Source organism: Scleropages formosus, chromosome 10 (assembly GCF_900964775.1).
Source record: "Scleropages formosus chromosome 10, fSclFor1.1, whole genome shotgun sequence".
NCBI lineage: Eukaryota > Metazoa > Chordata > Actinopteri > Osteoglossiformes > Osteoglossidae > Scleropages > Scleropages formosus.
Window position 1 is genome coordinate 30812297 of NC_041815.1, and position 19212 is coordinate 30831508.

General features: G+C 51.6%; 3 protein-coding genes across 3 annotated transcripts in view; 1 reads left to right on the plus strand and 2 right to left on the minus strand.

Moving 5' to 3' along the window:
- Positions 1-3630, plus strand: LOC108924621 (extracellular calcium-sensing receptor-like). The gene is made up of 6 exons (XM_029255585.1): positions 1-167; positions 364-655; positions 892-1704; positions 1872-2099; positions 2231-2354; positions 2720-3630. The coding sequence occupies exons 1-6, from the start codon at positions 58-60 to the stop codon at positions 3628-3630; spliced, it is 2478 nt and encodes an 825-aa protein (XP_029111418.1). The 5' UTR covers positions 1-57.
- A 1561-nt stretch (positions 3631-5191) lies between these two features.
- LOC108924622 (extracellular calcium-sensing receptor-like) lies at positions 5192-9073 on the minus strand. Its single transcript, XM_029255584.1, has 6 exons — positions 9005-9073; positions 8644-8920; positions 7254-8069; positions 6931-7140; positions 6346-6448; positions 5192-6136 (listed from the first exon to the last, which is right to left on the minus strand). Exons 2-6 carry the CDS (start codon positions 8890-8892, stop codon positions 5226-5228), a joined length of 2289 nt encoding a protein of 762 aa, XP_029111417.1. The 5' UTR covers positions 8893-8920; positions 9005-9073; the 3' UTR covers positions 5192-5225.
- A 552-nt stretch (positions 9074-9625) lies between these two features.
- Positions 9626-19212, minus strand: part of plch1 (phospholipase C, eta 1) — a 30860-nt gene continuing 21273 nt past the window's right edge. The window contains 10 exon segments of the mRNA XM_029255583.1: positions 9626-12406; positions 13166-13496; positions 14222-14281; positions 14583-14662; positions 16720-16866; positions 17021-17105; positions 17565-17689; positions 18043-18150; positions 18649-18828; positions 18908-19005. Coding sequence (XP_029111416.1) covers positions 10398-12406; positions 13166-13496; positions 14222-14281; positions 14583-14662; positions 16720-16866; positions 17021-17105; positions 17565-17689; positions 18043-18150; positions 18649-18828; positions 18908-19005 — 3223 coding nt within the window. The 3' untranslated portion in view covers positions 9626-10397.

Genomic DNA, 19212 nt, shown 5'->3' on the forward strand with positions numbered 1-19212 from the left:
GCTACCATCATCTCTGACATTGCATGCCATCCATTGGGAAAGTTCCGGCTGAATGAGATGCAGCGTCCGGGAGACGTGGTTTTCGGGGGGCTCTTTGAGGTGCACTTCCTCACTGTGTTCCCCGAGCTGTCCTTCACATCAGAGCCAGAGCAGCCCTGGTGTGAGCGGTGAGTGTGGGGAGGTCGGGTGGAAAAACACAACACTTAGACATGCAGTGCTCTCTTCTGCCAGCTGTGATGAAACCCACGGTATTTACACACTAATTCTGTCAAGCAGTAGATGAGGAGAGTTTTGTCCCATTACCTGCCTTGAATGTAGAATATATGCAGGCTGTCTGTGTCTCTTCACGGGGTTCTCTGCCAGGTTAGACCCAGCCGGCTTTCAGGTAGCACAGACGATGGCTTTTGCTATTGAGGAGATCAACCACAACCCCTCTCTCCTGCCCAACATCACCCTGGGATTCCACCTCTACGACAACTGCGTGAAGCTGGCTGTGGCCTTCCGGGCGGCCATGGCATTGGTGAGCGGCACGGGCAGCTCCTTCTCAGACCTGGGCTGTACCAGACCACCACCAGTCCTCGGCATTGTGGGAGACCCGGGATCCACCCACTCCATTGCCATCTCCCGAGTGCTGAGCCTGTTCCATATGCCCTTGGTAAGTTCTTGACATGTTCTTTGTTGTAGCCTCCGACTCCGCTGGTTCAGGAACGGAGAAAGTCCCTACCTGCACTATTCTTATTTTGCCTGGATTTCTTCACATTTTTCTGTCATTAATGCCTCTGAAAAAATGCCAAAACGAATTACCTTTTCTGTATTTTTGTCCTTTGGAAGTGTTTCTTTGACCTCTGTGGTCAGATGAGGATCATTCTGTGGCGTTTCTACCTTCCCCAGGTAAGCTACTTTGCCACTTGTTCCTGTCTGAGCAACAGGAGGGAATATCCGTCCTTCTTTCGAACTATTCCCAGTGACGCATTCCAAGTCAAGGCTATGGTACAGATTCTGCAGCGGTACCGATGGACTTGGGTCGGTCTGGTGGTCAGCAATGATGACTATGGGCTCTACGCAGCACGTGCGTTCCACAAGGAGGTGAGCCATTTTGGGTGCGTGGCCTTCCACGAGATTCTGCCCCGAGACAACAATCGAGCTGAGGTGCGTCGTATTGTGGCCACTGTGCTGCAGTCCACAGCGCGAGTTGTTGTGGTCTTCTCCACCGAGGCATACCTGCTGCCATTGACCGAGGAGCTAGTGGCACAGCAGGTGAAAGGGCTGCAGTGGATCGCTAGCGAGGCATGGGCCACCTCACCCGTCTTCCACACCCGTCAGCTGCTCCCCTTCCTCGGCGGCACCCTGGGAATTGCCATCCGTCGCGGGGAGATACAGGGGCTCCGCGAGTTCCTACTCCACCTGCGGCCTGATGCTCGTCCAAACAACAACATGGTCTCTCTGTTCTGGGAGGACACGTTTGGCTGCCGGTTCAAGCAGCAGGAAGAAGACAATCAGAGCAGGATCTGCACTGGACAGGAAGAGCTGGAAGCCACAAAGTCGGCGTACATCGACGTGTCAGACCTCAGGGCCACCTATAATGTCTACAAGGCTGTGTACGCCCTTGCACATGCGCTCCATGACCTGCTTAGCTGTGAGCAAGGAAAAGGGCCCTTCACGGGGAACACCTGTGCTGAGTTGCACAGCTTGCAGCCTTGGCAGGTAGAGCTGCAGTCTCAGTATGTTTTGTGAAAACAACGAGCCTTCTAATCCTACACGCACATCCATGTGGGTCAAAATCTAGGGCTTTTCTACACCTTACTTTGTAACCGCAGCAAAGGAAGTTCATCTGTGTCCTTCAGGTGCCCATGTGATCACCTTTCCCCCAGTTGCTACACTACCTGGAGCGGGTGAACTTCATAACGCGCTACGGGGACCGTGTCTCCTTCGACGAGAACGGCGACGCTCTGGCCATCTACGATGTGATGAACTGGCAGGCAGCTCCCGACGGCAGTATGCAGGCTATCACCGTTGGAATGTACGATGAAGCGATGCTCAGCACAAACAAACTCACGTTGGACAGCGAAAGAATCTTCTGGAACTTTGAACCACACACAGTGCGTGAATTCTTACCCTCCTGCAGTGTAAACCATTGTGACTTTTCATCTTCTCAGTCCTGTTCTGTATTCCTCCTCCCTGTCAGTGTCATGGCTGTTGCTCTCCTCCCCTCTCACATGACCCCAACCAGCCCCCCAGATCGGTGTGCAGTGAGCCGTGTCCCCCAGGAGCTAGGCGAGCCCCCAGGAAGGGCGAACCAGTCTGCTGCTTCGACTGTCTGCCGTGTGCGGACGGCGAGATCAACAACGCCACAGGTGAGCAAGAACTTGTCAGTAAAACGAGTTTAAGTTTTAGAAAATGTAGCCAGTTATTTAGAAGAAACCCGCTGGTTTCATAATGACTAAGACATGATCTCCGCTGCAGCTGCTGGTGTTTCACAGAAAATAGGCAAATTTGATCCCTTCTTTTCTAATTGAAAACCATAGGATCTCGTCATAAAATGACAATTTCTGCATTTGGGAAATGGAAAGTTAAGTGTGCACCTTGTGGTTATGATCCTTCCAGATCCTTCTGATTGGATGCCCTGAACCTGTTATTCTGCCTTGTTGTCAGGGTTCCGCTCCGCTGCATTTGCTGCTCCGCTCCTGCCCTTCCCATCATGCACTTCCCTCTCTTTCAGACTCCAGCGAGTGCTCCAGGTGTCCACCAGACTTCTGGTCCAACGAGGCACGGGACCGCTGTGAGCCCAAGCCTGTGGAGTTCCTCTCCTTTGAGGAACCCCTTGGCATGTGCCTGACTGCCACATCACTGCTGGGTGTGTGTGTGTGCGTGGTTGTGCTATCCGTGTTCGCATGGCACCGCACAACACCCGTTGTACGTGCCAATAACTCGGAGCTGAGCTTCCTGCTGCTCTTGGCGCTTGTACTCTGCTTCCTTTGTGCACTGCTCTTCATCGGGCAGCCTCAGCAGTGGACCTGCAGGCTACGCCACGTGGTCTTTGGCCTGGCCTTTGCCCTCTGCATCTCTTGTATCCTGGTGAAGACCATTGTGGTGGTGATGGCGTTCCGTGCCACCATGCCAGACGGCAACGTCATGAAGTGGTTTGGAGCAGCACAGCAGAGGGGCACGGTTGTGATGTTCACCGCTATCCAAGCATCGGTCTGTGTGGTGTGGCTCACTACCGCACCCCCCACACCCTTCAAAAACACCCGGTACCAGAATTCTCGGATCATCTGGGAGTGTGCCGTGGGCTCCGTGGCCGGGTTCGGATGCGTACTCGGCTACATTGGCCTGCTGGCTGCCATCTGCTTCCTGCTCGCCTTCCTCGCCAGGAAGCTGCCCGACAACTTCAACGAGGCCAAGTTTATCACCTTCAGCATGCTCATCTTCTGCGCCGTGTGGATCACCTTTGTACCTGCCTACGTCAGCTCCCCGGGGAAGTACTCCGATGCTGTGGAGGTCTTTGCCATCCTGGCCTCCAGCTTCGGCCTCCTGCTGGCAATATTCATGCCAAAGTGTTACATCATCCTGCTCCATCCGGAGAGAAACACCAAGAAGGCCATGATGGGCCGAGCCGCTACCAAAAAGTAGATCTGTAACATTCAGTAATGTTCACAACTACATTCCAAAATAGTCACAACTACATTCTGGAATACACAGATGCACAAGCACCTTCATGCTTCCACTTTTACTTCCTTCACTTATTTTTTTTTCCTTTTTCAACTTGTTTTGAATTTTCACTCACATAAAATATTACTATACCTTTTCATGTGTTATGAGCCTGCATTAATGGCATTTTTTCTTAATGAAAAATATTGACTTGGTTGGTGGGGCACTGAGAATAAAAATATGTATATTTTCTGGCAATAAATTATAGATAAATAAATAAAGACAAAAAAAGCCTTTATTCAGCCACTACTCCAGCATTGTATTTGCTTGTTTGTGTATCTTATAATATTAAAAAAAAAATTGGTAGGAGGGTATGTGTTTTATGCACGTACTTGAACGATAAGCATCGGATCAGCAAGTGGTAGGTAAACTAGGTTTGCCTGAGACTTTCATGTCTGCAGCTATGTCTCCTTCTCTTAATGTAATGCATACATTGTAATTTTGCTGAATGTTCGTCGCTTTGGACAAAAGCATCTGCTAAATGAATAAATGTAAATGTAAATGTTCATACTCCCAGGGCATTACTGTATGCTTGTCTTTTTTGTACATTTTGAAAAACCGGCTTTCGTTGTCACCTGGATGAAGCGTCTCAGATTCACAGTCTGGTAGTAAGAAGAGCACATGGCACAGATGGGTAGGGGGGGCAGGAGTGCACCTTAACCACACGGTTTGCACAGACGCTGATGACTGGGTCTTCTTGCACAGCTAGGTTTCGGGGCGGGGGGGGTGGTGCAATGCGGCACACTGAGGACTAATTATTTATGGTTGTAAGGGGGTGCGGTGGTGCAGTGGGTTGGACCGGGTCCTGCTCTCCGGTGGGTCTGGGGTTCGAGTCCCACTTGGGGTGCCTTGCGACGGACTGGCGTCCCGTCCTGGGTGTGTCCCCTCCCCCTCCGGCCTTACGCCCTCTGTTGCCGGGTAGGCTCCGGTTCCCTGCGACCCCGTATGGGACAAGCGGTTCTGAAAATGTGTGTGTGTGTGTGTGTGTGTGTGTATTTATGGTTGGAAATTATTTGTGTTTGTCAGCCACCACCCCCCTCCTCACGACAGACAGAAAGGGAGTTATTTCTCAACTCATCACACACACACATTCAGACACAAACCTTTCAACTGTTACACTTTAATGACATTTGATTTACACACCAATCCTTCCATGAAACATGTTTTGTGTATTTATCATGCAGACACATTCCCCAAGTTTAAAAGAAAAATATGAATGAATCATTCATACAATTTTCCCTCACTGAAATTTTCTGACTTCAAAGACATTGCAGATTGTTCTGAATTTATCAAACCTCTTGACAAAGATGTTTAATTAAAATGGAACAGAGAAGGAATAATGCAGGAAAACATATTATATGCTTCTCAAAACGTTAAGAGAAAGTTACAATTCTGAAAATACATATTTCATTACTGTCTGGTTTGACTTATTAACATTTAGCGACTATTACATAGAAGGTAATTAGAAGCATGCGATGAACTTTTTGCAGTGAAACCCTGAGCTTTCTGCTGTGTGATCACTGATGTGAAGACTTTCTCCCCATCAGGAACTTCTTAGTGTTGTTCTCCGGCATCAGTACAATGATGTAGCACTTCGGGGCAAAAATGCAGAAGAGGAGGCCAGAGGCGGAGGCCAGGATGGCGAAGATCTCCACGGCAACCGTGTACCTTCCCGGGGAGCTGACATAGGCAGGTACGAATGCGACCCACACGGCGCAGAAAATGAGCATGCTGAAGGTGATGAACTTGGCCTCGTTGAAGTTGTCGGGCAGCTTCCTAGCCAGGAAGGCGAGCAAGAAGCAGACGGCCGCCAGCAGGCCGATGTAGCCGAGCACGCAGCCGAACCCCAGGGCCGAACCCACGGTGCACTCCAATATGACCTTGGAACCTTGGAGGCCAGTATTGGTGTGTGGGTGCGGGGGGCTCAGGGACAGCCAGGCAGTGCAGATGGCAGCCTGGATACAGGTGAAGAAGAGCACGCTGGCTCGCTGCTGGACCAGCCCGAACCACTTGACGGCATGAGCACCGGGCCGGGTGGAGCGGAACGCCATCACCACCACAATGGTCTTCACGAGGATGCAGGACAGGCAAAGTACAAAGCTGACGCCAAAGGCCAGGTGCTGAGCCTTGCAGGACCAGGGCGAGGGCCGGCCCACAAAGAGTAGCGCACACAGGAAGCAGAGTGCAAGCGCCAGGAGCAGCATGAAGCTCAGCTCCGAGTTATTGGCGCGCACCAGCGGCGTGTGCCTGTGGTACAGGAACACGGCTCCCACAGCCACCGTCACGAATGCCCCGGACACAGACACGCCCATCAGGGTGATGCCCATGGAGTCGTCGAAGGACAGGAAGTCCACCTGCCGAGCGATGCACTCGTTGTGGTGCGCATTGGACCAGAACGCCGGCGGACAACGGTCACAGTGCACAGCTCCTGCAGATGAACGAGTGGAGAAAAGAGAAGCACAGACGTGAAAGTAAAAACTGCAGGGGGCATCGACCAGAAAACTGTTATAATTGATGTCACAGCTCAGAGGTTGTGGCTGTGCAGGCAATTCAAAAATTAGTACAGCTGGGAAATATGATGGGCGCAAACATGCACACACCTGGAGCTGCGCTCACCTGTGCTGTTGGAGATCTCACCATCTGCACAAGGCAAGCAGTCAAAACAGCAGATGGGCTCGCCCTTCCTGGTGGCCTTGCGTGTCCCGGGGTGACATGGCTCCGTGCAAATAGACTGAGGGACCTAAGTAAGTGTCGGGGGCAAAGTGGACATTGCAGTCAGCAAGGGCCCTTGGGGGTGGGATGTCTCCATCCCTTTCTATTCTATTCCGATTTCACTTTCAGTATAGTGTGTTTTATAAGTATGACAAACTGTATACACTTGTATTGCCAAAGCACTGGTTGAAAAATTTTTATTAACAGTATTTGGTAACAGTCAATGAATGAATGAATGAATAAATAAATGTTTTTCAACAATGTTGAAGAAAATGAACCCTGAACAAGCATGAATAGCAGTAATTAAAGTGTGATCATAATGATAATAGTGGAATAATAATCTCTAATAGCTTTGTGTGTGTGTGTGTGTGTGTGTGTGTGCGTGCATGTGTGTCAACAAGCACAGTCATTCCCCTTCTCTCTCTCGCACACACACACACACACACACTCTCTCTCTCTTACCCTGCTCTGCAACCACATAAACTGTTGTAAACAGATGGTTTTGCTCACAGTGTCCCTCCCGGAGGGCCAGACGATGGCTGAGTCATTGAGGATGAGATAGGGTCCCTCCACATGGCCAACGGTGGTGTACTGCAGTAAACCATCCAGACTGGCTTGCCAATTTACTATGTCGTACACCACTTGGCTGTCACCGCCCTCAAAGTAGAAGTCCTGGCCCAGCTGGGTGGTGAAGTGCACTTTATCCAGGTAGTGCAGCAGCTGAGAGACCCCGAGGGAGACAGAGGTAAACACAGGGGACACACAGAGACACAGACACGCATCATGTGTGAAAATGTAAAACCAAGGTTACAGGACTCACACGTGCAGTGTACCTGTCTGGGTTCAATATTTTGGCCAAGACCACACTGCGGCTTCCTGTAGGGAGTGCTCTCACGGCTGCAGGCAAGCAGGTTGTGCAAGGCATGGGCTACTGCGTACACCGCCAGGTATACGTTGTAAGTGATCCTCAGCTGCGACGTGTCTACAAAGGTGCTCTGAACTGTCTGCAGTGTCTCCATCCCTCCACAAGGGGGCAGCAATTTGTGGCCTGCCTCACTCGGGCTGCATCCAAACGTCTCCTCCCACAGAGACCTGAGCACGGCGCTTCCAGGGTACTGGGAGGGCCGGACGCCACGCAGGTACTGCTCCAGCCCTGGAATGGGTGCAGCACGGACCGCAATGCCCAGCACTCCGCGCCCTATCGAGGCGAGCGCTGGGTCCTGCAGCAGACTGTCGCTGGTGCTCCAGGCTTCGCTGGCCAGAAACACACGGTTGGTAACATTGCAGCGAGCCAGTTCAGCCAGCAGCGCCCCTGCGTCCGTGTACCAGGCAAAGATGATGACCACGCGGGCCTCGGACTCACGGATCACCCTGACCAGTCGCGGCAGGTCACTCGCCAGCGTCTCGCGGGAGAAGGTCTCAAAGAAGGCCAGGCACACGCCGGCCGCCTTCACTTCCTCAGAGAACACCTGGACGCCCAGCAGCCCGTAGTCGTTGTTGACGGCGACGGCACCCACCCAGGTCCAGCCAAAGCGCCTCACCAGCTGTGCCATCGTCCGCGATTGGTAGAAGTCGCTGGGAATCGTCCGGAAGAAATTGGGAAACTGTAGCCTGTTGCTGAGGCACGCGCAGCTGGCCTGGTAGCTGACCTGGACCGTATAACAACATCAGTTGCAATTGCAGGGGCAACAAAACATCAATATGAACAGCAACAGCATGATCACCATAAACAGCCCCCCCAGCTTCCTCAGTCCCACAAAAACCACCTATAGGACGCAAGGATAGTATCAGTCTGTGTGGTTGTCACGGTGACAGTGAAAACATCCGTTTATTCTTGTTTGTATATCAGTGCGCAAAGGAGTGATGTTCACATTAAGTAGCTGCGGAGAAGATCACACCCGCCTGACTGCCTGAGTGATGAGAGTCACGTCAATGAGAACTCCTCACGAATCATTGATGCTGATTTTATCCATTTTTATCTATAATTTAACAGCGGCTCCAATATAACTGCATCATAATCGTGGCCACTCTCACTTTCCCAGCCTTTCACTCAAATATCTTGAAAAGAAGAACTCCTTATATAACACAGTTCCCCCAATGAAAGTGGCTTAAATTAAAAAAGAAAACATTTTGCTAAATGAAACTGATGTTTCACTGACAAAATATCAAGACACACTGTACCCCCGGCCCCCCAGCCCCACACCCCCAGCTCATGTGACCTACCATCGGGACGCCCAGCGGTCCCAATGTGGTGGACAGAGTGATAGACTGGGTGGAGGAGGCATCCCCGATGATGACCGGGACCCCGACCACCTGGCTGCAGTTGTGTCCTCCCCCACTGACCAAAGAGAGCCCCCCTCCGAGGGCCCAGGGGTGCTTGGAGCAGCTGTCCAGGATGCGGTATCCCAGCGAGACACCCGGGAGGAGCCAAGGGTCGCGGTTAATCTGCTCCACAGCGAACACCATGGCCATTGCCCAGCGCAGCGGTCGCGCTTGGAAGCTGGGATGTGAATTGACACAGTCAGAAAGGACAAGCTCAGGAATTCTGCGATAAATGCGTGAATGAAGAACAGATACTACCCACCTGATGCAGTTGATCACTTCTGGGGGACGAGTGTAAGTGACGTCCTGCAGGACCGGCTGGTTATACAGAGGAAACAGTCCGCCCAGCAGCACATCTCCGTCTTGGGAGAGACCGTACTCGTCCTGGCTGCCAAGGCCCTCGTACCGCGAACAGGTCGGTGGCGGAGCCCATGCACCAGAGGACAGAAGCAGCAAAGCCAAGGGCAGCCAGCGTGGTGGCATAGACAGCAGGGACATGAGGACGCACTCGTACCCCTGCGCAGGAGGCAGTCGGCCTTTATCCCTGCTGCGGGGCCCCCAGGGCCCCTTGGGGCCATCAAGACACAGAGGTAAACAACGAGCTGGAAGGGTCTAGGTTCAGTTTCCCATGAGTCTTCGACATAATAGTCGATAATCGTCCGATTGTTACCTTGTTTTCCAGATGAGTGAACTTCCACAGACTGCAGAAAAATATGTTTTTGTACCATAAAGATGAAAGCAAGAAAATAATAGTGGAGTGGAGAGAAGAGCAGATAGATAGATAGATAGATAGACAGATAGATAGGTAGATAGATAGATGGATGCACAGGGCTCCAAATCCCACCTCCTTACAGTTTAAGTTACCATGGTCAGATAAATGAATAAGCAATGCAGGTACAGGGGCACAGGTGAACGGGTACAAAGGCAGCAGTGAGGAGTGATGATGGCAGTGGTCACGTGGTCCTGCTTTGGTCCCCCACAGTGTGAACCTTGGAAAGACAGACAATGAGCAGCATGACACTTTGGGTCTTTTATTTCATTCTCCCGCCAGTCCAAAATTACACTGCACCAGTACAAAAAGTCAAGAGGGACCTCTGAGGGGTACGTGCCCAGGGTTCACACCACAGGTGCCTTAACCATGCTGTGTCTTCCAACAAAAAGCATAGCCCCCTGCCCCCCCCTTTCAAACACAGACTTGTGAAAAAAAAAGCATTTTAAACAACAGGTTTTTATCATGTTGGTCCAAGTCTGGGAACAGAGAACAATCATCTCAACAGTGTGTGAAGCCCCCAATGCAGAGGAGCTGAGTTTTGTGTAAACGTGCCACTCGGATGGCCGAAGCCCTGTGCATAGTCATGCTGGACCGGTCCACGTTCACATGCAGACGGCTAAACATTGGCTGACAGGTTTTTTTTTTTTTTTTACATAATTTAATCTATAACAAAGACATTGTAAATACAGCAAATGCTAACACACGGAACAAAAAGGAAGGAAGACTTCAAAAATTATTAAAATGAAGGAATTTGTCTGCATGTCGTGAGGTTGGGATTTTTTTGAGGGATGCATGAAAATGTGTGACATGTCACTTCCCTTCTTTATCCTCCAGCTTGATATTTTTTGCTCGAAACGACAAACTGTGAAAACAGGGAGTAAATTTAGAGTCTCAGCAGGAAGTAGACCTCAGGTTCTGAGGGCTGGCAGCAGTCAGCGGGGGGCGCTGTTTCGCCAGCCCAGCAGCGATCCCCCTTAGCAAGGAGCGGTGTCGTGCAGGAGCCCTCAGGCAGACCGCGGTCCTCCCGCTGCTCCAGGTACCTGATGATGTAAGAGCCCGTGGAGTGCCTGTTGGCAGGGTGATGGTGAGCAGTGGCCTTGGTGCGGAGCACCACTCCCCGGGTACCACACGGAGTCCCGACGAACCGCGGTTGGCCCACCTCCTGTTGTCTCTCACGGGCACGGCTGGCGATGTGGCGCACGCGACTCTGGCTGCGGGACGACAGCTTGCGGGAAAGCACGCGTGGGTGCTCTGGCAGAGGGGAGGGGTGAGGCGAGGAGCACTCATCCTGATCAAAGGATACTAACCGTCGCAGCTGCTCGGTCAGAGGGTCAGCTGACGGCAACCTTTCCGCCAGACTGCCCGGCTGCTTCCTGCCCCCCGTCCCCTCTGCCTTGAAGCTTCGACTAATGAACTTGTATTTGCTCTGGAAGTTGCAGGAGATGTCCTCGGATGTGAGGTCACCCAGGCTTTTGGACATGCAGGGGCTGGGGGCGGGGCTGTAGGTGGGGCCTGGCAGGTGGGCCGTGAGGTCAGGACTCACCGTAGCGTGCTCCGACGTATGGAAACGTGGCCAATCATACGGTGGACTGCTGGACTGTGTGCTGTGGCACTTATGTGTCCTCTCAGGAAGCTGGAACCCTTTGCTGACCCAGCCTCCATTACGGGAACAATCGCCATGTTTATGGAGACTATTAGCGGAACGATGCTGCTCAGTCCTGGCACAGGTGATGGAGTCACTGCATGGTCTCATGGGGGCACCATTCACCATGTGGTAACCTTGGGAGGTGTTCAGGTCTGCCCACCAAGGACGCCAACCAGGAGAGGTCAGTGTGACATCTTGTGGGTCTCCATCCACATTTATTTCCACCTCCATCAGGCTGCTGTTGGCTGAGTCCTGGCACAGGACGAAGCGGTCAGAGGCGGTGCTGTTGGTGCAGCCACTGGTTGACCTCCAGGGCACCTTCGCTTGCTCCATCGGCGAGGGACTGTAGAACGAGTCCCAGCCTTTCTCAAACCCAAATCCCTTCCATGGACCTCGTGCTGGATCCCAGCTGTATTGGGTTTCAAGACAGCGGGATGTCCAACTGTCTCCAGGCACAGAGCCTTGGGAGCGTGGAGGCTTAGTGGGGGAGGGGTCTAGGCTGCCCACAGAGGTGTTTTCCTTGGGCTCCAAGGCCAAGTTCTGGACGGTCTGCTCATTGAGGTTGTACACAGAGACCGGGGACAGCACCACCTCATCAAGGATGGTGTAGATGGCTGGATCGGTGGTCTCCGGGCTGGAGAACAGCGGTGTGTCAAAGGCATCATGGGTGTCAGGGGGTGAGACCCCATCGAGGGTCAAGGTGAAGTTATGACCATTTACTCCTGGAGTGTTGGACACCACAGTCAGGCTGTTCTGTTCTCCAGTGACATCAATCTGGCCAATCAGTGCAGAGATGGACCCATAGGTGTCCTCGCCATTGCCCAGAGAGACAGCATCGATGAGCTGGGAAAGAGCACTGTCCTGCAGGGAGACCTCGCTCAGCCTCGCAGACCTGGCCACACTCTGCTGCAGACTGGCACTAGCGTCAGGGTTCAGCACTTGTCGTTCCCCCTCAGAAAATGTGGTCCACTCTGCGGAGCCACCTGGCAACGCCAAAGTGCCAGGGTGGTGTTGCATGGTTCTATACTGAGGAGCAGTGTGGCCCATGCTGCTGAAGTAGTCCAGCTGGCCCCTGTCTAACATGCCTTCAAGGCCGAGGTGGGAGCCACATGGATCCTCAGTGGGCGGAGGAGTCAGGGACAGAGCCAGGGCTGAGGGAGGTGGCAAGTCTCGGGACTTTGGTGAAGCGGAGATCTCAATGAGGAGGTCAACAGAGGAGGACCGGGGCCTCTCACAGAAAGCCGTTTCTGAGGAAACCATTGGAAGAGGTCAAGGGTCAGCAACTTGCCCAGCTCCGAAGGCAAAAGAGCAAAGCACATACCGTGTTCCAAGACAAAGACGGATGAAATGCGCCACCAAACACCACTGTGAGGGTGAGTAGAAAATGATACCGTGCAGGAGAAACAACAACGACTACAAATCATGACACGCTGCTTCTCAAGGACATGATGTGATGTGACTAAACTGTCGTTCACAGAGTGTCATGCCTTGAACACATTTCGAAAGTCATCATCACATCAGTGGAATGATGAAACAGCAGAGGGATGTTCTGGGTGAGGTGGCCTCCGTGAACTTGGTCCATTACCTGTCAGCGTTTCCTAGTCAGTTTTCTACTACAGCAAAGCACAATAATAAAGACAGAACAAAACAGAGGTGTGTTAAAGACCTACGAGGGAAAGGCTGCGTTCATGACCGTGCAAAATTATGCGGCAAAAGAAGACCAAACGAAGAGTTTCCAGTGCTCAGACAGCTTATCGTTAAATTGTTATAATAGACTTTGAAACAGAAAACAAAAGGAGCCTCAACCTGGATCACACTTGGGAAAGAGCGTGCGTCACACTCCTAGGTGTTCGCCGAGCACACCCTCCAAGAGCTGAGACACATCTCCCAATTGCCTTAATGTCCGCAAGGGGTTTGAGCAGATCTGGTCCCACTGCAGAAGCGCTAACACACCGTACAGGTCACCCCAGAGTGACATCATCCCCGCCTCACCTCCCGATACTCACCAGGTGGGGCCTCTGAAATTGGCACGGGTCCATCCTGCTCAGAAGGGGACAACACCAGTGACCCCTGGAGCTGCTTTTCCAGAGGCATGGAGATGGGACGGTGTCGCAGGGGGGCTCGGGGCGGCCGGGCGGGCGGGGGGGCCATCACGCCCTCCCCATCAGGTGGTGGCAGCGGCTTGGCCTTCTTGCGCCCCTTGGCGGGAGCGCTGGCAGTGCGGCGCAGCAGCTGCTGGCTGATGGAGCGTTTGCGCAGTGGGGGTCCTGGGGGGGCGTCCGCACAGCTCCTGGAACCTCTGCTGAAGAGGCCTTTAATGCCCCGCAGCTGACGGCCCTGCAGGACGGACATTTGAGAGGATGTTTTCATGCCTCCCAGACTTCTGAAAAGCATCTATGCAAAACAAATCAGCCAAATCAGCTAAATGAATAAATAATAAGAATAAGCAACAGGTGAACAGTGAGGGTGTCCCACTGCACAAAAGTACACAAAACAGCACAAACCACGAGTGACACCAATAACACACGAACAGGGACACAACAGGGGCCAGCAGGTGACGTAGTGGTTAGAGCGACCATCTTTCACTTGAAGGACATGGGTTTGAATCCCACCTCCAGCTGTAGAACCCTTGATCAAAACACTTGTTGCAATTGGTACAATAAGAATTACCCTGCTGTATAAATGGATAAATCACTGTGAGTAGCTTAACGCTGTAAGGTGCTCTGGAGAAAAGTGGCAAATGAATAACTGTAAATGTAAACATCAGGGCACAGGGGTGTAACTACAGGAATGAACGAGCATGAGCGACCTCCCTGACGTTACAGCCATGCGTAAACAAACCCAATCATTCCCGTCTCTTAGTGCGGCCGTCTGTACATCTGAGACGCTGTTTTATTAGAACTGCAGCAGCACCTCATCAGTCTCATTTCCTCCGGGTGATAAAGAAATGCATTTTCCATTGAAAACAGCACATTTAGAGGAGTCACGAGAACAGGGAGCAGACCTCACACCCACAATGCATGCATGCAGATGCCATGCAGGTCAGAGAATACCCAGAATACCTTGTGAGCTCCTAGAAAGTGCAATATGGTATAGCTGGGATTGAGGACTAGAGGACTCCACTGTAAGGCAAAAAGCGTTTAGCAGTTTGGACCACTGAACAGGTCATCAGTCAACCATTTCTCAGTTGTTAAACACGATTTCATGAAAAAAGTCCACGGCACACTTGTATTGGTGACAACGGTTGCCCAGTGTGCTGAAATGATCAGCGTCTACTGTGGGATGTCCGTGTCAACAGTGCCGGGAGCACGGACGGCTCTCTGTGCTGTGTGTGTGTGTGTGTGTGTGTGTGTGTGTGTGTGTGTGTGTGTGTGTGTGTGTGGACATGAGCGTGGTCGGAACAGAGGCGACGCACTCACACACCTTCCCAAACATGTCATGAACTGTGACGTGGACGAAGACGGAGGCTTCGGTCAGACCTTCCAGGTAAACGTGTCGGTAACCTGCAGCAGCACACAGCGAGAATGTGTTTGTGAGAACAAGAAAGGCACATGTACCAGTTCAGACCTCTAAGTACATTTCATAGCCAGACAGATACATACATATATACATATATACATACAGTACATGGACAGAGACACAAACACATCGATTACGCAACACAACCAATTTTTCTAAGTCCTTAGTTATGTGGATTTTTGCATTGTTAATAGACACAGAGTTCAGTGATTACAAAAATACCACTTGCTCTTTGAAAGTGTCACTTTTACTTCGGTACTTTACCCTCTGCCATCAAACCTGTACAGCTAACACAGAACGCTGCTGCACGAGTTGTGTTTGACCTGCCAAAGTGTTCCATGTATTCCCCCCGCCTCTCTGAAGTGGCCTCCTATAGCTGCCCGGATCAAATTCAAATTCAAAACTCTGGTTACGGTCTACAAAACCATCAACCGATCTGCTCCTCGATATCTACAAGACCTGATCATTCGCTACACCGCAGCCAGACTGCTACGCTCCTCCACCTCTGATCGCTTGATGGTCCCACAAAAAAGGTCCAAAAAGAAAAGCGCAAAGGTTTTCGGTGCTAGCTATGCTGTGCTGGAATGACTGTCCCCTCTCACTCAGAACTGCTGAATCTCTCTCGACATTCAAGAAGGGTCTAAAAACTCACTTCTCCCATGATCTCTTAAGAGCATGATCAGCGTGTAAATGTTTATGTTCAATAATTTTGTGATTACAAATTGCTGAACTATGGATAAACCTTTATGTAGCAACTTGTGTCATTTAAATGTATATGCTTAATAATCCAGTGTGAATTCACGTGTCTGCATTCAAGTCTCTTCCTCTGTTGATGTAATGCATTCATACTATTTTTCTGTGAGATGTACGTCGCTTAGGAGAAAAAAGTCTGCTGAATGAAGAAATGTAAATGTACAGCCACTGGAAGATTCGAGAAGGCACCAAAACATTCTAGAAAACACCAGATCCTAAAAGGTACTGGAATATTCGGTGTTTGGAGCTCAGTGCCAAAATGACCCAAAATTTGCGAATTTCAAGAATGTGAAATATTTCTCTAAGAACTGACATATACACACACGCATGCACGCACTGTCTGAGACCGCTTGTCCTGAGTGGGGTCACGGCGAACCGGAGCCTAACCCACCAACACAGGATGCAAGGCTGGAGGGGGAGGGGACACAGCCAGGATGGGATGCCAGTCCACCACATGGCATCTCAAGCAGAATCCGAACCCCAGACCCGCCACACAGCGGGCCCCCACCAAAACCCAGTGCGCCGCCGCGCCCGCCCAACTAACATATAGTACAAAGTGAAAAATGGACTTAATAAAATTTGTGCTGTATTGTGTTTTTGCTCGTGGAGGAAACTGCACAAAGCTGCAGCAAAACCGGTGACAAAAACATAGATGCAGTGACAGAACAAGTTGACAGAAAGAACACCGGAGTGACGCAGGAATAAATTAACACACACACACACACACACACACACACACACACACACACACACCAAACCACCAGAGAAGAAAAAAGACGGCTCTACAAAAAGTAAAACGGCAAAAAAGCAGTGTCGTCAGCTCAGTACTACAATGACAGGCTGAGTACTCATTATAGAGTTTCATAGACGTTTTCGAAAATTATCTGCTAATTTTGTGTTCAGATCAATACTTTAAACAAGGAACACTTCTGATTGCATTACTGGTGGTGTCGAGTGATGCCTTTTTGTGCCACCTGATCTCGCTGTGCATCTGAGCTCAGCTCTTGAATGACCAGGGAAGACCGAGATCCTGCAGCCCTTCCTGATGGCACCACGACCAGAGCGACCGGGAATTCCGCCAGTAGCAGAGGAACCACACTGACAACCGCCGGGGAACTTGGGACCGGACTGTTGGGAGTCGGTTCCAATTTCTGAAAGCATCCACTTCTCGTGGGGTCACGGGCCTCAGCCCAGCTGTTGTCACGTCTCGTCTCTTTTTGATGTGGCCACTTGCGACTGACGCCAGAACAGGACCCGCGGGTGATCCAAGCGCAAAGTCCACGCTCACCTGGCATAAGGCTGCTGAAGGCCACTGTCCTCTGGCCCACGAAGTCTCTCCCGATAGGATCGTGGTCCCAGACGAGGAAGCGAACCAGCGCCAGCTCAGGCATGTGCAGCGTAAACGAGAGCGTCTCCTCCCACACAGGGTTAAACCCTGAGTAACAGCAGAGGACGCAGGCAAATAAATTCGGAGAGCACAAAAAGACAAGCACCGGGCTGAAGGCGCTCAGTCATTTCTCAACAAAGCATGAAAATTAATAACCACACGATTGTACGACTGGCGTGAGAGACGAGTATGAGGAGCGCACCGTTGTCATCCACCACCCGCGTCTGTTCTTTGCAGCAGTCCACTGGAAGACCGATGATTTCCACCTCGACAAACGGGTCGATGATCTGAGAAGGAGAAGCCAGCAGTCAGTAGAGACAGTCGGATGAACATCGATGTTGCACCTGCGCAGAAATGAACACTGGCAAAACTGTACAGAGTCAAAGTGAAATAATTTAATTTCCATGGTGCATTGTGGGAACTGACAAGTTCACGACTTATTGCTACAGAACTTTCTGGATGCTCAACTCTGACTCGTTGTACACAAATACACAACACTGGTGACACTGGCACTGCAAGCAGGACAGTCTTTGAAAGAATAACTGAAGTCAACATCAAAATTGCCATTAAATTCCGTTTTAGCACAAAGGTCAGGACCTTTACTGGTGTCTAGGTGGCTCCAGGAACCATGGCACACAATACATTCCAGACTCCATTCCTGGTGCATGCTGGGTAAATAAAGGTCACTTGTCCTTGGTAAGAGGTGGGGCTCTTGGTGTACATTGCAGGGCAGCGCGTGCACCCACCTCTCCACGGTCTCCCAGCATGGAGTCCGGCGGTTTGGGCAGTTGCTGTCCACTGATGATCTTCAGCAAAAGCTGCTTCTTCGGACACGCAGGGAGAGGGTCATCGGAGAAGGGGCTGAAGGACCCTGAAATAGAGCGCAATTCCTAGCACTTAAAGGAGAGTTATTCAAAACGCGGTGCAGATCAACAAAGCCTCAAGGGGAAACGGTGCATGTCAGTATCTTAGGACAGAAGGTAGCAGCATCTCCAACGGACGTGCAGCAATGAGTCTTTGAAGCCCATTCCTGCCCTTGTCCATGTTCATTTGCCCTCCTGCACTTGCTTTCAGAGGAGTAACACACAACGATGTGTGTTCCAAGGTGTCAACGGACCGCCTTTAATGCATCTTGACTCTGGGCACCATCAGCACGGCTTTCGGAGCAACGATACAATGGAGTTGGACTCATGTGCTGCGTTCAGCAAGCGGAGCAGAGCTCACCTTTACACATGGGAGGCGGCTTCAGGACGTAGCCGCTGTTGCCGTTGACGAGGAACTTGGCGCGATTCAGCTGCATCATGCGCCCTTCGGTCTGGTAGTTGAGAGCCACTGGGCACAACAGACACAACTAGGTGAAGGAAGCGCAGTGAAGCACAGCTCACACACAGTCAGCAGACACCGTGTTGCCACAAGCATGAGCAAATGGCCCTTCCGTTGACGCTGTCTGTCTTCAAAAGACACACCATGGGACACGAGACATCACCGAAGGATGGACCACCAGCGGCGGAGCCACATGGAGGCATCAATCAGGCCAAGTCCAGCAGGACTGAGAGCACGCACTGATGGCCTGGAGGTCGGATGGTACAGCAAACACTCCCCAGGAAGGCAGCCAAGTCCAGTGACGCATCCCGAGGAGCCTGGCCACTTGTGACTGCAGATCCGACAGCCTGGAAAGGCTCCTGGTCTTAGTTTCGATACAGATGTGTTGTCGACGAGGCTTTCTGGTGTTGAGTGTGTCGCCTCAGCAGGAAGATGAACACTTGTCTGCCGTTTATGTAGAGCGTGTGTGTGTGTGTGTGTGTGTGTGTGTGTGTGTGTGTGTCTCACCCAGCTGGCAGCCCACATTCCAGTAGGTCTGTGGGTTGAAGTTGCTCGAGTCGATGCGGTACGCCGAAGGGTAAATGCGTGACAGCTGCCGCTGGTTGAAGGAAACAAAACGTTCAGCCTGGTGGTGGACCAAGTGCTGAGCGCGGGTCTCGCTGAAGGACAGGACGTCCAGGGGCGTGCCTGGAAGAAGAGGCACAGTGACACGCTCGAAGGCTGCTCCCTCCTCAAGCCCTGGACACACATGCACAGATTGTCTTACTTTCTTCCAGGCTGTCCTGGGCAGCAATGGAGTTGGTGAACACCACGAGGTCTGAGAGGTCTCTGCTCAGCTTGATGGTCTTCCTTCTTCGTCCCACCCTTGCCGGTCACAGGGGAGGATGGACACAAAGTGAAGGTGTTAGTCCTCAGTCACTGCAGGCTGGACCGGCCTGCCGAACCGAGCCAGAGACATTGAGAAAGAGGGAGCGGCGCATTTCACACCGAGGACTGAGAGCGAGTTTGGGTCAATCCTGGATGGTGTGTGTGTGTGTGTGTGTGTGTGTGTGTGTGTGTGTGTGTGTGTGT

Bases quoted from the DNA above. Each gene is read 5' to 3' on its own strand.
- LOC108924622 (XM_029255584.1), bottom strand. From the start codon at position 8,892: ATGGCCATGGTGTTCGCTGTGGAGCAGATTAACCGCGACCCTTGGCTC. The intron at 7,141-7,253 runs GTACACTGCACG...GGGGTCTCTCAG, and splicing joins AAAATATTGAACCCAGACAG to CTGCTGCACTACCTGGATAA. The intron at 6,449-6,930 runs GTGAGCAAAACC...ACACTTACTTAG, and splicing joins GGCCCTCCGGGAGGGACACT to GTCCCTCAGTCTATTTGCAC.
- LOC108924621 (XM_029255585.1), top strand. From the start codon at position 58: ATGCAGCGTCCGGGAGACGTGGTTTTCGGGGGGCTCTTTGAGGTGCAC. The intron at 656-891 runs GTAAGTTCTTGA...TACCTTCCCCAG, and splicing joins GCCTGTTCCATATGCCCTTG to GTAAGCTACTTTGCCACTTG. The intron at 2,100-2,230 runs GTGCGTGAATTC...GACCCCAACCAG, and splicing joins GGAACTTTGAACCACACACA to CCCCCCAGATCGGTGTGCAG.